Raw genomic sequence first — 16,851 nt, forward strand, 5'->3', positions numbered from 1 at the left:
TCATGATCCAGCAGATCCATGATCTGCTTCTCCCTCTGCCCTTCACCCAGCTCATGCTCTCTCTCAAATAAATAAAATCTTAAAGAAAAGAATAAAATACTTAGGAATAAACTTAACCAAGGAGGTGAAAGACTTGTACAATTAAAACAATGAAAAGTGAAAGACCTCTACATTTTTGAGGCTAATATACTCCCGTAAAATTTTTTAAAATTAGAAAATTAGATAAAATTAAAAAAAATTTTGGTGAAATGTAGAACAAACAGAATTTTCATACATTGTTAATGGAAGTGAAAATTCGTAATATTTTACTGGCAAACTTTGGCACTATGTACTAGAGTTAAATATGCATAATCTAACATTCAGTAAAAAAATGTCTAAAATATTCATAGAAGAATTACTTATAATACCCAAACTCCAAACACTAAAGGGAAATAGATAAATTGTGATAGTCATACTATGGAATCTTAAAACTCATATAACTCAATGAATATAAATGAACTACAGCTACATATTTAGCTGAATCACACAGACACAACATAATACAATGCTTGATTCCATTTATCAAGTTCAAGGCAGACAAAACTAACTCGTAATATTAGAAGTCAGGTTAGTATATACTTTGGGGAAAATGTTTTGAAGGGTACACAAGCAGACTTCTAGAGTGTTGGGTGTGTTTTTTTTCTCACGGGGTCACAATAAAATGGGCATACTTTCTTCATGAGAACCTATTCAACTCTACTACAATAGTTAGGATGTTAGCATCTCCTCAAAATTCCTAAGTTGAAAACCCAGTTCCCAGTGTGATGGCACTTTGAGGCGGGGCCCCTGAGAGATAATTAGGTGATGAAGGCTGAGCCCTCATGAATCAAATTAGTGCCCTTATAAAGGAGACCCCAGAGAGCTCGCATTTCTTCTGTCACATGAGGAGACAGTGATGAATGAGGTGCCATCTATGAACCACAGAGTGGATTCTCATCAGACCTTCTGAATCTGCTGGCACCTTGATCTTGGACTCTCTAGATTGCAGGACGGAGAGAAATAAATTTCTATTGCTTATAAGCTATACAGTTTATGATATTTTTGTTGCAGTAGCCTGAATGGATTAAAGCACACTTCTGATTTGTGCGCTTTTCTGTGTGTATGTATGTTATACTTCAAAGAAAATACTAAAAAATGAAATATAAGTGTTCTGTGGTTTCTACAGTACAGATCCTTTACCTCTTTGGCTACATTTATTTCTATGTATCTTATAGTTTTTGGTGCAATTGTAAATGGATCGATTCCTTAATTTCTCTTTCTTCAGACACATTCTTAGTATACAGAAATGCAACTGAATTCTGTGCACTGATTTTGTATCCTGCCACTTTGCTGAATAAACTTTCTGAAAATGTCCATGCTGCCCAGAGCAATCTATACATTCAATGCAATCCCTATCAAAATACCATGGACATTTTTTACAGAGCTGGAACAAACAATCCTAAAATGTGTATGGAACCTTCAGAAAAGACCCCAAATTGCCAGGGGAATGTTGAAAAAGAAAACCAAAGCTGGGGGCCTCATAGTTCCAGACTTCAATATCCATACAAAGCTGTAATAATCAAGACAGCATGGTACTGACACAACAACAGACACATAGACCAATGGAATACAACAGAGACTCCAGAAATGGACCCTCAAGTCTATGGTCAACTAATCTTTGGCAAATCAGGAAAAAATATCCAATGGAAAAAAGACAGTCTCTTCAACAAATGGTGCTGGGAAAATTGGATAGCCATAGGCAGAAGAATAAAACTGGACCATTCTCTTACACCATACACAAAGATAAACTCAAAATGGATGAAAGACCTAAATGTGAGACAGGAATCCATCAAAATCCTAGAGGGAAACACAGGTAGTAACTTCTTCGACCTTGGCCACAGCAACTTTTTCCAAGACATGTCTCTCAAAGCAAGGGAAACAAAAGCAACTGGGACTTCATCAAGATGAAAAACTTCTGCACAGCAAAGGAAACAGTCAATAAAACTAAAAGGCAACCTATGGAATGGGAGAAGGTATTTGCAAATGACATTACAGATAAAGGGCTGGTATCCAAGATTTATAAAGAACTTCTCAAACTCAACACCCAGAAAACAAATAATCCAGTCAAAAAATGGGCAGAAGACATGAACAGACACTTCTCTAAAGAAACATACAAATGTGGCTAATTGACACATGAAAAAATGCTCCACATCACTAGCCATCAGGGAAATACAAATCAAAAAACCACAATGAGATACCACCTACACCAATCAGAATGGCCAAAATTAACAGGACAGGAAACAACAAATGTTGGTGAGGATGTGGAGAAAGGGGAACCCTCTTACACTGTTGGTAGGAATGCAAGCTGATGCAGCCACTCTGGAAAATAGTATGGAGGTTCCTCAGGACATTAAAAATAGAGCTACCTTATGACCCAGCAATTGCACTACCGGGTATTTACCCCAAAGATACAGATATAGTGAGAAGAAGGGGTACATGCACCCCAATGTTCACAGCAGCAATGTCCACAATAGCCAAACTGTGGAAGGAGCTGAGATGTCCTTCAGCAGATAAATGGATAAAGAAGATGTGGTTCATATATACGATGGAATATTACTCAGCCATCAGAAAGATGAATATCCACCATTTGCATTGACGTGGATGGAACTGGAGGGGATTATGCTACGTGAAATAAATGAAGAAGAGAAAGATAATTATCACATGATTTCACTCATATGTGGAATATAAGGAATAGTGTAGAGGATCACAGGGGAAGGGAGGGAAAACTGAATGGGAAGAAATCAGAGAGGGAGACAAACCATGAGAGGCTCTGGACTCCGGAAAACAAACTGAGGGTTTCAGAGGGAGGGGGTGGGGGATGGGGTAACTGGGTGATGGGCATTAAGGAGGGCACATGATCTGATGAGTACTGGGTGTTATATGCAATTAATGAATCACTGAACATTACATCAAAAACTAATGATTGGCTAATTGAACTTAAGAAAAAATTTTTAAAAATGAAATATAAATATTGTAAGTCATAATGTTGATGTTTGTGTATCATAATCTGGGGATTCAAAAACAGTGTTAAATTATAATTGAGAATTAAAGAGAGATAATCAACAAGGAGATGGCAGCTACAACACCTGAGACAAGTAAGTTAACTGTTTGTTCACCAATCAGAAAAGAGAGAGGAAAGCACTAGTGTCACAGGAAACACAAACATAAAGGAAGTTTTTAAAAAAGTCATTCATTTTGGCTGGAAGGAAAGATATCTATGTGTTTTTTGCTCTCAGTGAAACACAGTTCTTGATGGGACTATAAGAGGTCATTGAAAAATTTTTTTTCGGCAATCAGAAATTGATTTAAAAATTTCAGTACGTTTTTTTCTTAAGATTCTATATATAAGTGAAATCATATGGTATTTGTCTTTTCTCTGACTTATTTCACTTAGCATAATACCACCTAGGTCCATCCATGCTGTTGTAAATGGCTAGATCTCATTTTTTATGGCTAATATTCCATTGTATCCATATAAAACATCTTCTTTACTCATTCATCTGTAGATGGATAACAAACAAATGAACAAAAACAAAGACATACCTATAAATACAGATGGCTGCCGGGGGGGGCTGGGCAAAATGGGTGAACGGGAGTGGGAGGTACAGGCTTCCAGCTATCAGATGAATAAGTAATGGGGATGAGAGGTACAGCACAGGGATATAGTCAGAGGTATGTTGATAGATGGTAGTTACACCTATGCTGAGCATAGCATAATGTGTGAACTTGTCCAATCATGCTGTACAGCTGAAACTAGTGTAACACTGTGTGTCAACAATACTTCCATAAAAATTTCTTCTTAAATCACAGAATCATAGCATCTTGGAATTGATTTGTATCTAAATTCATCTAGACACATCTCCACAAATCCAGTAGATTATTTCTTTGTAACTCCCCTTATTCCAGAGATGTTTGAGGGCATCTGGTGTTTAAATTCTATCTATAAACAATGATAACAAAATGAGGAGTAGGCAGGGGCCAAATATTAGAAAATGTATATGCTTAAGTGGAATTTACTCAGCAGAGAACAAAGATAAATACAACCTTCAATTTTATTTAAACACTCAACACTTTTTTCCTTCTTTACACTTCACAACAGCAGGTCCAGGTGATTTTATGGTGATAATTTTTCATATAATATCTAGCTTAATATCATGACAGCCCTGCAAATTAGTTATTAATATTATACTCAATTTATATCTGAGAAAAAAGGCTAGAAAAGTTATATGACATGTCAGAGTCAATAAATAATAGAGACAGGATTCAAATCTATGATTTATCAGAGTTCCTAAAACTTATTAGGCAATAAATCAATTATATATATAAATAATCTCTCCCTCTCTCTATATTTATATAATATTATTGTATATTATATAATATATATGTTAAATATATAATTATATGTTAATTATAATCACATATTATCTTGAAATTTACTTGTATCGAAAATTATCAAGACAATTCCACAAGCCCAGATAATTAATCCTTTGCAACTCACCTATTCCAGAGAGATTTTAGAGCATTTGGCATGTAAATTCTATTTGTAAGAATCTTGTGAAGTAGTCTTCTAGAAATAAAACTAAAGAATTCTAATAAAAACAAAATTCTAGAAAACTGCCGAGAGAAGTAAGTGTTCACTTTCTGGCTGCTACTGAAACATAACCATCTATCAATGCTGAGTGGGGAAAAATAATCCAGCCTCCACAAAAATTTATGTTACAGACCCAACTTTTTCTACAGAAGCTCTATTTACCACAAGAAAAGTAGAGTTACCTTCAATCGCTTTTCCTTTTCCCACACAATAGACTGAATGAGGGTAAGATGATTCATAGAGAAGATAAATAAGATTACTAAAGGGGTGAAAATATCAAAAATGGTAAAGAAGTAATCATGAGAATATTCTGGATATGGAAATCTCTGAACAAAGACGGTGACATCTTGGAATAGCTTTTGTGTAGCTGTGTGGTTATAATATTTCATGATGGCCTGATCCAAGGCATGCTGCATAACCAGGAACCCTTCAGTGATGTACCCTAAATGAGAAAACAAGGATTGCTAAGTACAACAGAACAAGAAATAGCTGAACGGAACAAAGGAAAAGGTAACTAAAGTATGTCAAAAACAAACAAAGTTAATTATTGTAAAGAGGCTCTTGTCATAGTCTAAATTTCACAGAGCAGCTATTATGGTTTCTCCACGCAAACACATAATAAACACTTCTTTATTATTAATTTTTTTTACTTGAGTGGTTGATGCACAATGTTTACATTAGTTTCAGGTGTACAATGTCATGATTCAACATGTTTATACATTATGCTATGCTCACCACTAGTGTAGATACCATCTGTCACCATACATTGCTATTACAATACAATTGACTATATTCCTTATGCTGTGCCTTTTATTCCCATGACTTATTTATTCTTTAACTGGAGGCCTGTATCTCCCATTCCCCTTTACCCGTTTTGCCCAGCCGTCCGTCCTCTCTGGAAATCATCAGTTTGTTCTCTGTATTTTTAGGTCTGATTCTACTTTTTGTTTATTCACTTGTGGGTTTTTTTAGATCCTTTTTAAAAGGATCCTAATTCCCAGCTTCCCAGAAAGTAAAATATTGTTTGAAATTACAGGGTTGCTTTCTGCAATTTCAATCAACTGAATAAACTATTGCATAGGTAAAGACTTTAATTCAGTACCTTTAATATTTGAAAAATTAGGTGAAGGTCATACTGAGTGAGTTATATGAGCTGATGTGCACTAAAGCAGAGCTACTCAGTGTGGTACTTGGATCTGTGGCAGTATGCAAATAGCTTCTTACTGTTATATAAGTTTAGTATAAAAATGAGCAAACACTTAAACACTTTTATTAAAATTTGGCAATGCCATGACAACTAAAAACTGAGTTTTCTGTTCATCTATACAAGTTCTTTATAGATTTTGAATGTGAATCTGTGTCACATTTTCTCCCCTCTGGATCTTGCCTTACTGTTTTAATAGGGTCTTTCACATAGGGCGGACTATTTAATTTTAATGAAGTTCAATTTGTCCATTTTTTTTCTTTTATACTAATACCTTTTCTGTCTTAATGAATCACTACTGGCCCCAATTTCATGAAGATAGTCTCAAAAATTTTGTTGTGGAAGATGATTTTAGCTTTTAGATTTGGTTTATGATCATCACGTTATTTAACTAATTTTGTGTAGATATGGGCTAGTGATCAAGATTTATTCTTTCCATTCACATACCATGTTATTCCATCACAATTTCTTCAAAAGAGTTCCTTTTCCCAGTGAATTATATTGGTGCCTTCATGGAAAAATTAAATGACTATATGTATATGAGTCTATTTCCGGACACCTCATTCTTTTTATTGATGTATTTGTTTATCCTGACACCTATATGGCAATGTCTTTCTTTTAAAATTTTTTATTATGTTATGTTAGTCACCATACAGTATAGCCTCAGTTTTTGATGCAGTGTTCCATGATTCATTGTTTGCGTATAACACCCAGTGCTCCATGCAATACGTGCCCTCCTTAATACCCATCACCGGCCTATCCCAATCCCCCACCCCCGCCCCCTGAAGCCCTCAGTTTGTTATATAGATTTATAGTAAGTCTTGAATGTTCTTTAACATTGGCATTCCTATTCAAGATATTTTCTTTCTTTCTTTCTTTTTTTTTTTTTACTAATCTGGACCCTTTGTATTTCCATATAAATTTTAGAATAAGCTTGCCAATTTTTTTCCCAAAAAGACTGCTGGGATTCTGTCACTTTATTGCTATTGTACAATGGGTGTAAGTTACATCCTAACAATTTTGAGTCACCCAACCAATGAGATTTAGATATCTCATCATTTGTTTAGATAAANCATCTCTTTAGATAAAGTTTTCTTTCAGAAATGGGACTGGAGGAGATTATGCTAAGTGAAATAACTCAAGCAGAGAAAGACAATTATCATATGGTTTCACTCATTTGTAGCAGGGCGATTGGTAGAAGGAAGGGAATAAAGAAGGGGGGTAAATAGAAGGGAAAATGCACCACAAGAGACTATCGGCTCTGGGAAACAAACCAACGGTTTTAGAGGGGAGGGGGATGGGGGGATGGGTCAGCCCAGTGATGGGTATTAAGGAGGGCATGTGTTGCATGGAACACTGGGTGTTACACGCAAACAATCAATCATGGAGCACTACATCAAAAACTAATGATGTACTGTATGGTGACTACCATATCATAATAAAAAATAAATAAATAAATAAATAAATAAATAAATAAATGTTTTGTTGTTTTGGTGTAGACTGATAATTTATTTTTATATACTATCTTGGGTATTTGCTAAATTAATACATTATATGTAGTACTTTTTTCTGGATCTCTTCCGAATCACCTACATAACAAGATTTTGTCAACTTCACATAATTTCACTCCTTCCTTTCCAAAATCTATACCTTTTATTTCATTGTCTTTTTCTGATACAAGCTAGGACTTCCAGTAATATGTTGAAAAGAACTGATGAGAGCAAACATCTTTACTTTGTTCCTGATTAGAGGAGAAATGTTCAATATTTCACCAGGAAGATACAAATTTCTCACAAATGTACTTTATCAGATTCAGAAATTTCACTTTTTTCACTTTTATTGCTACTTTGGCTTGGAGAGTTTTTAAAATATACTTTTTTTTCATGACTCATGTCTTTATTCTATAATTAATTAAAACCTGTCTATACAGATTGTAAAAGTTCTAAGATATATCGATATTATTTCTAAAGTTGTACAACAAACAGTTGGAAAAAAATGATGGTTTATGCACATTTACAGCATAGTCGCAAAATCACAAAGTTTAATTTTTATCCTCCTCATAAACAACCAAAGAGTACGTAGTAATTTTATAAACTAATATAACTTAGAATTAAAGTAGCTATTATTTAAAGTACAAGCATCACACAAATATAAAAATCATTAAAAAAAACCTAGGGTATTTTTCTGCATAATAAGGAAAAATAGGTCAGTTTCCCAATTAACCAACTGTCACAAAATAAAGAAAATTTAGAGTCAAGTATTGCTTGTTTATATAATAGTTATTCTTCAGAATTATTTTATCTGTTTCTAAAATATACTTTTTTATTTTGGAAAAAAATCTAGTCTTACTGAAAATTTGCAAAAGTAATACAGAGAGTCCTAAATACCATACATTCTCAACAGAGTCACAGAGCTTCAAGCCATAGCACTTAAAACAGATCTATAGTGTATCTGTGGTATTAAAATTTCATGAGAGGAACACACTTAGGGAAAAAATGTCCAAAAGGATTCCCTAGAAGATGATATTTGCAAATGACACTACAGATAAAAGACTAGTATCCAAGATCTACAAAGAACTTCTCAAACTCAATACACGTGAAACAAATAATCAAATAAAAAAATGGGCAGAAGATATAGACACTTTTCCAATGAAGACATACAAATGGCTAAACAGACACATGAAAAAATGTTCAAAATCATTAGCCATCAGGGAAATTCAAATCAAAACCACACTGAGATACCACCTTACACCACTTAGAATGGCAAAAATTGATAAGGCAGGAAACAACAATTGTTGGAGAGGATGTGGAGGAAGGGGATCCCTCCTACATTGTTGGTGGGAATGCAAGTTGGTACAGCCACTTTGGAAATCAGTGTGGAGGTCCCTTAAAAAGTTAAAAATTGAGCTATCCTATGATCCAGCAATTGCACTACTGGGTATTTACTTCAAAGATACAGACGTAGTGAAGAGAAGGGCCATATGCACCCCAATGTTCATAGCAGCATTGTCCACAATAGCTAAATTGTGGAAGGAGCCAAGATGCCCTTCAACAGATGACTGGATTAAGAAGATGTGGTCCATATATACAATGGAATATTAACCATCAGAAAGAACGATTTCACAACATTTGCAGCAACATGGATGGGACTGGAGGAGATTATGCTAAGTGAAATAAGTCAAGCAGAGAAAGACAATTATCATATGGTTTCACTCATTTATGGAACATAAGAAATAGGAAGATCAGTAGGAGAAGGAAGGGAAGAATGAAGGGGGCTAAACAGAAGGGGGAATGAACCACGAGAGACTGTGGACTCTGGGAAACAAACTGAAGGCTTCACAGGGGAGGGGGGTGGGGGATTGAGATAGGCCAGTGATGGGTATTAAGGAGGGCAAGTATTGCATGGTGCACTGGGTGTTAAACGCAAATAATGAATCATCGAACTTTACATAAAAAACCAGGGATGTACTGTATGGTGACTAACACAATATAATAAAAAACAAAAAACAAAAACTGGGGATGTACTGCATGGTGACTAATATAACAAAATAAAAATTATTAAAAACAAAAAACCAAAAAAAAAATCCAAAAGGATTCCCTAGAAGGGCAATAATGAGAAAAAGATTGACAAATATTATTTACACCCTGCACCCAGCTTCCTGAAGATGACGTCTTACATTACCATGGTACATATGTTAAAACTAAGAAATTAACATTGGCAGAAAACAATTTTTAATTTATACAAACTTTGTTTGGATTTCACCAGTTTTTCCCCAGTGTCATTTTTTTTTTGTTCCCATCTAGGATACTACACTGCATTTCGTTGTCATGTTTTCACAGTTTCCTCTGATATATGAAACTTTATTATCCTTTCTTGTTTTTTATGACCTTGAGAGCTTTCGAGAATACTGGGCATGTATTTTGGAGAATGTTCTGTAGTTTGGATTTGCATGATGTTTTTTTCACTAATAGACTAAAGTTTAAAGTTTTACAGAGGTAAAGTGCCCTCTTCGTCACATTTTATCAGAGAATATTTGCTATCAACATGACATCAAAATACTCATAAAATTATTTTAAATTCCTTGTCTGCCAATTCCATCATCTAGCTTATCTGTCCACTTACTTATATCGACTTTTTCTTTTAATTTTAGATAACATTTTCCTGCTTGTTTACATATCCTATAATTTTGGATCTTATGCCAGAAATTGTGGTGAAAGGAACAGTGGACACTAAAGTATATAATTGTTTGTTCTGTTTTCTTAAAGATACTAGCTCCTTCCTTTGTCATACAGCTAAAGGGAGGAGCAGACTATTTATTTACTTATTTATTTAAAGATTTTATTTATTTGACAGAGAGACAGACAGCCAGCGAGAGAGGGAACACAAGCAGGGGGAGTGGGAGAAGAAGCAGGCTTCCCAGTGGAGCAGGGAGCCCGATGCAGGGCTCAATCCCAGGACTCTGGGATCATGCCCTGAGCCGAAGGCAGAAGCTTAATGACTGAGCCACCCAGGTGCCCCAGGAGCTGACCATTTAAATTCCAAGAGTTTAGTTGGTTTGAGCTGAACCTGGATAAAAAAACATTGTTCCACTGTACAGAAATTTTACACAAGTTTTTGGACACTGAAAATTTTAAATAAATCACCAGTAGCAAAGTTAAAAATTAAAAATTAACAATTTCTATCACAAGGTTGAAGAAATGTAGGCATAAATATGTGATGGCTCTTACTACATGACTAGGATATTAAAATAAGTATGACTAAAGATTTGCTTACCAGGACGCCCCCCATTTGAATTACGTTCACTTCTGGGTCCCAAAGAAGGAAAAGGTGGAAAGAGAACACCTGTTTGCCAGCCTTCAGTTCGGAGAAAACCCACATACTTGTTCCTCTGAAAACTGCTGAAACGCAGAAAATATTTTACCTATAAGGAGCAAAAAGAAACACTATCTGTGAATGAAAAATAATTAAGCAAGAATGAGAAACAAAAGGAAATTTAAAAATCGCACATGTGTGATTCTGAGGCAGAGTGTCAAGCACTAAAGTAGATTCTGAACATCAGCCAGTGGAGCAGACTTGTTGTGTGGCCACTGTGGGTTTGTGGTAAGCAAACAGTGGCAACTTGCACACCATTGCCAATGTCTCTTTCCCAAAATAGACAGCTGGCATGTTTATCGAAATGAAACATACCAAAAGGTGTTGCTAATTTCTCTTCCCATTATGTCAGGCAAGTGTTCCAAGAAGAAAATCTCTTCCTCCTTAAAAGTGATTATTAACCTAAGAAAGAATCCCACATGAAGACAGAGGAGAAATGTGATAAAGTAGGAATGTGGAATACTGCATAATTTCATTATTAAATGAAAAGATAATACTAATTCTAGAGAACTAAGTAAACTTCAAGGTAGACCATATGCTGGGTTTAAGTAGCTTCACAAGACAGCAAATGATCCAGCAGTTGCCTAAAGTCAGGCATCAGACCAGAGAAATCAGTAACATGACGAGGGGCAGGCAGATGTCATAAACCTAGGTAAATATTAATATATTCAGTTATCAAGACAAAAGCTTTAGAAACTTATTGCATGTTCAAGGATTAAGATGTAGCACCTGTTCCTCAAGGAGCTCAAATTCTAGTTGAGACTATATATATATATGATAGTAAATTCAGTGATAGTAATATGTACAGGGCATTTATGGGAGTGTGAAGGAGGACAGGGGTGGGTGTGGTTAGGAAAGCCACTGTACAGCAAGTCACCATAGCAATGTTAAGGGTAAGAATGAGCCAAGTGTCCAGGGCAGTTGGGAGATTGTACAAGGTGATGCTTGAAACTGTACCAAGAATATTTTGACCACACTGTATGTACACGCTGATAAGCCTACATCAGCATCACTTACACTGAATCAGTAACTTGCGGGAATTTTATATACATGAAAGGAGTGAGGGAATGATGGGACAGAATGCAAGATACCTACAACTCTACTTACGACCCAGTGGTTTTCCTTACATTTTAATTCCATTGACAAGAATCTGTATCTTAAATGTAGAATTACAGCTCCATGCATACATCTGTACCATACTTTAGTTATTCCTTCAACACCAGGGACGCCAAGTACAAAGCACAGTCCTTGTCTCTCCTTCGTAGAAGTTGTTATCAGAATTTTTCTGCCTATGTCTTAACTCTGATTCTGCTTGGCTAGGCCTAACACTGTTCTCCAGATTTAGATTTTGGAGAAAAATGATGAGATTCAGTCAAAAGAAAGAGGAACATTTTCATGTCGTGTTCCATGCTGGTGAAGATGCATCTGCTTTAACACCTCAGGTCTCTTGACCCGGGAAATGTGCATTTACTTCACCATCATGCACAGAGCTGGAGACAGCTACCATATCACATACAGTGGTAAAGATCAACGTCTCCTATGATTCTGATTTATAAGGAGAAAACCTAGTATGTGGTGAATTCAGTTCTTTCCCCATCAACATAAAGCTCTGGCTAAATAAGGGCACGGACACAGAAATTAGATTTGGATTTAAATCTCTGCTCTACTACGTACAAGAATTATGATTTTGGGTAAGTTGCAGTCTCCTCGCTTAATAAATGAAATAATTATGCCTCTACTTGATTAAGCCTCAGAAACTGGAAGTACACTTATGAGGTTTCTACATAAAAACTTCTTACCTTAAATGGCAGGGGATCATCGCTATTTTGAAACTCATGGTCAAAAATAATAGCAACCAACACTTTTTTAGCGTTATTCTTTTGCTTAACATACTCTTCAAAATCTCTTTCTGAAGAAAAGCCTTGAACTGCGGAGAGAAAAGAAATCAAATGTGTGCGTTGCTCACATAAAGGCAAACTATCTGACTGCCTTTTCTAAGATGGGAAAATGCTTTACATGGATAAAAGATTATCAAAATATAAATTTCAAAACATTGCTGCTCAAACATTAGCATAACAAACATGGATATTAGGAGTGCATAAAAATTTGTAAGAGTTTTAGAAGTACTGGGTGTTATACGCAAATAATGAATCATGGAACATTACATCAAAAACTTAGGATGTACTGTATGGTGACTAACATAACATAATAAAAAATCATTATAAAAAAATAAACAAAAAAAATTTCCTAACTTAAAAAAAAAAAGAGTTTTAGAAGTTTTGGGCACCTGGGTGGCTCAGTCGGTTAAGCATCTGCCTTCGGCTCATGTCATGATCTCAGGGTCCTGGGATTCAGTCCCAAGTCAGGGCTCCCTGCTCAGTGGGGAGTCTGCTTCTCCCTCTCCCGCTGCCCCTCCCCCTGCTTGTGCTCTCACTCTCTCTCTCAAATAAATAAATAAAATCTTAAACTTTAAAAAGTTTTATCACAAGTTTAAAGTACAATTAATCATTATAATAACTGCATAGTGAAATCAGGTAAGCAACAGGGATATTTCCAATGTGTTTTGAAATTTTGATGTTGGAAGGAAATGACAAAATTGATCCATGCCATCTATTCAAAGTCCGAGAAGATGGGAATCTACAATATCTGATTAAAAAATAGTCAGAAGCTGAAGAATGAAATAACTTCACAATTTTTAAAAAAGATTTTATTTATTTATTTGACACAGAGTCAGCCAGTGAGAGCAACAGCCAGGGAGAGAGAGACAAGCAGGGGGAGTGGGAGAGGAAGAAGCAGGCTCCCAGCAGAAGAGCCTGATGTGGGGCTCGATCCCAGCTGGGATCACGCCCTGAGCCAAAGGCAGACGCTTAATGACTGAGCCACCCAGGCGCCCCCAACTTCACAATTTTAATATCTGAGGTGATTATGTGTCATAATCATTATTTTTTGTATAGTTGGGCAATGTCAAGTATGATGCACTTTTCTCAGGGTGGGCACACCTGGGATATAAATCTCCAAGCTGTAAGTAGGATTTCAGGGACCAGAATCAGATTTGCACCTACACTAGGTGACCAGAAGCAGGATGAAACAAAGTCCTCAGAGAATTCAAATGATTAAAGCTGGAAAAACAAAGTTCACTACATTAAACAAAACAACATAGCAACACAGCTAGAAATAGAATCTAATATCGAAAGTACACTCTGAACAAAGTGAAGTATCTACAAGCAGGTAGTCAGGCACACTTTGCAGCACGTAGCCACTACTTCTGCATCTGAGCCTAAGCACTATCATCCATCTCACCCATGATCCTTTATGTCCCAGGAAGCCTCCCAATCTCTTTGCCTTAAACACTGAATGTTGTGGGAATAGCCACAATTCTTTGTAATTGCCTGACCATAATGGTGAGGGACTGAGGAGGGATCCACCAGTCTGTTTTCATTAATTTAACTGAGCTTCAAGGAAGGTATTACCTGCTCAAGCAGGAGTATGAGAGATAAAAGGAGGGAGAGAGTTTTGAGTATTTTATGAGGCTAAGACAGTTCTTTGCCTAGAGTTCTCAGAAAACAGAACTGGAGGGAAATTGATTAATTGTTTATTTTCATTTATTACCTGGGTGGCTTTATTTTTTCCCCAGCTTTATTGAAGTACATGACACATAAAAAATTGTGTGTATTCAAGGTGCAAAACATGATGATGTATGTATGTATACATGGTGAAATGACTGCCATAATCAAGCTAATTAATATACCTATGACCACAGTTACCACTTATTTTATTTTTAAAAATTTATGCCCAGAGTTATTGAAGTATCACTGACAAATTAAAATTGTATATATGTAGGTTGTCTAACATGATTTTAAGGTATACAACATGGTGTTTTAATATATGCATACACTGTGAAATGATTACCAAAACCTGGTTAATTAACACACCTATTGCCTTACATAGTTACCCTCTTTTCTTTGTGAGGAGAACACTACAAGATCTACTCTCTGAATAAATTTCATATACACTGTACAGTACTGTTAACTACAGTCACCATGTACATTAGATTGCCAGGACTTATCTTTATAACTGAAAGTTCATAAAACTTGACCAACATCTCTCCATTTTCCCCACCTACCCCCAACTCCAGAAACCATGAAACCATGATTTTTTTTTCTGAAACCATGATTCCACTCTCTGCTTCTGTGAGCTCAACATTTTTAGATAACACATATAATTGAGACAATACAGTATTTGTCTTTCTGCATCTAGCTTATTTCATTTAGCATAATGTCCTTCAAACAGACATACTGTTAGAAATGACAGGATTTCCTTCTTTATTGTGGCTGAATAATCACATTTTCTCTATGCATCCATCTGTTGATGGATACTTTGGTTGCTTCTATACCTTATAAATAATGCTGCAATGAATAATTATGGACTTACATACCTTGTAAAAGGGAGATGTGCAGGGTGAGTGCCATATTCACCCTGGTATTTTCCCTGAAAGCATTTGTAGAAAGCTTCAGACTTACTGAGCTGAAGAAAAAAGGTGAGAGTTGAGGCTGCCAAAATGGCTGGAACTTGAGAGACAAACTTGCAAAGAATAGAAAATAGCAGAGAAGTGAAAAAATGGCTTGTAAATTCCCCTGAAGTCACCAGTCAACCCCCTAACTGAGGATGCCTAAGTTCAGACAGGGCTGGTATCCAAGATCTATAAAGAACTTCTCAAACTCAACACCCAAAAAACAAATAATCCAGTCAAAAAATGGGCAGAAGACATGAACAGACACTTCTCCAAAGAAGACACACAAATGGCCAACAGACACATGAAAAAATGTCCAACATCATTAGCCATCAGAGAAATTCAAATCAAAACCACAGTGAGATACCACCTTTCACTAGTTAGAATGGCTAAAATTAACAACACAGAGAACAACAAATGTTGGCAAGGATGTGGAGAAAGGGGAACACTCTAACACTGTTGGTGGGAAGGCAAGTTGGTACAGCCACCTTGGAAAACAGTGTGGAGGTCCCTCAAAAAGTTAAAAATAGAGCTACACTATGACCCAGCAATTGAACTATTGGGTATTTACCCCAAAGATACAAATGTTGTGAAAAGAAGGGCCACATGCACCCAATGTTCATAGCAGCAATGCCCACAATAGCCAAACTGTGGTAGGAGCAGAGATGCCCTTCAACAGATGAACGGGTAAAGAAGATGTTGTTCATATATACAACGGAATATTACTCAACCATCAGAAAGGATGAATACCCACCATTTGCACTGGCATGGATGGACTAGAGGGGATTATGCTAAGTGAAATAAATAAAGCAGAAAAAAACAATTATCATATGGTTTCACTCATATGTGGAATATAAGGAATAGTCGCAGAGGACCATAGGGGAAGGGAGGGAAAAATGAATGAGAAGAAATCAGAGAGGGAGATAAAGAATGAGAGACTCTGGACTCGGGAAACAAATTGAGGGTTTCAGAGGGGAGAGGGGTGGGGGATGGGGCAACGGGGTGATGGGCATTAAGGAAGGCACATGGTCTGATGAGCACTCGGTGTTATATGCAACTAACGAATCACTGAACATTACATCAAAAACTAATGATGTACTGTATGGTGACTAACGTAATGCAAAAAAAGAAAGAAAAAAGAAAAGAAAGAAAGAAAAAGAAAGGAAGGAAGAAAAACAACCAAGAAGGTTAACAGCAGGTGGCAGGCTACACCGCTGAGCAGGGGTTTCAGCAGGTAGGCAATGTTGATAAACCAGAGAATAGAGTTCAAGCCCCACAAAGGTAGAGGAGCCTTCATAAATATTCCAGCATCCAGCTGACACCCTAGAAGAGCCATGTCCTAGCATAAGGGGTAAGTTGCAGGACTAAAGACAAAACTGAAATAGAGCACTTCTTACAAAGCCCAAAACCAGACTTCAATGGAATCAAGTTGTTCTGTCGGTATTCAAACAACCATCTAGAAGAAAACTTAACCCTCTTTGGATAAACCCACAAAAACCTCTGATATTCTTCATTCACAACACCTATCATTCAATAAAAATATACAAAATATGCTATAAAACAGAACTCAATGACTGAAGAGAAAAAAATATACAC

The 16,851-nt window shown here is 36.2% G+C and overlaps 1 protein-coding gene across 1 annotated transcript in view; it reads right to left on the minus strand.

Moving 5' to 3' along the window:
- LOC100484901 (ATP-binding cassette sub-family A member 3) overlaps positions 1–15,214 on the minus strand; it is a 120,658-nt gene extending 105,444 nt beyond the window's left edge. The window contains exons 1-4 of the mRNA XM_034669565.1: positions 15,181–15,214; positions 12,545–12,672; positions 10,647–10,794; positions 4,852–5,111 (exon numbers count right to left, since the gene is read on the minus strand). Coding sequence (XP_034525456.1) covers positions 4,852–5,111; positions 10,647–10,794; positions 12,545–12,672; positions 15,181–15,214 — 570 coding nt within the window. The remainder of the gene's footprint in view (positions 1–4,851; positions 5,112–10,646; positions 10,795–12,544; positions 12,673–15,180) is intronic.
- Between the last annotated feature and the right edge of the window lie 1,637 nt (positions 15,215–16,851).

Source organism: Ailuropoda melanoleuca, chromosome 10, assembly GCF_002007445.2.
Source record: "Ailuropoda melanoleuca isolate Jingjing chromosome 10, ASM200744v2, whole genome shotgun sequence".
NCBI lineage: Eukaryota > Metazoa > Chordata > Mammalia > Carnivora > Ursidae > Ailuropoda > Ailuropoda melanoleuca.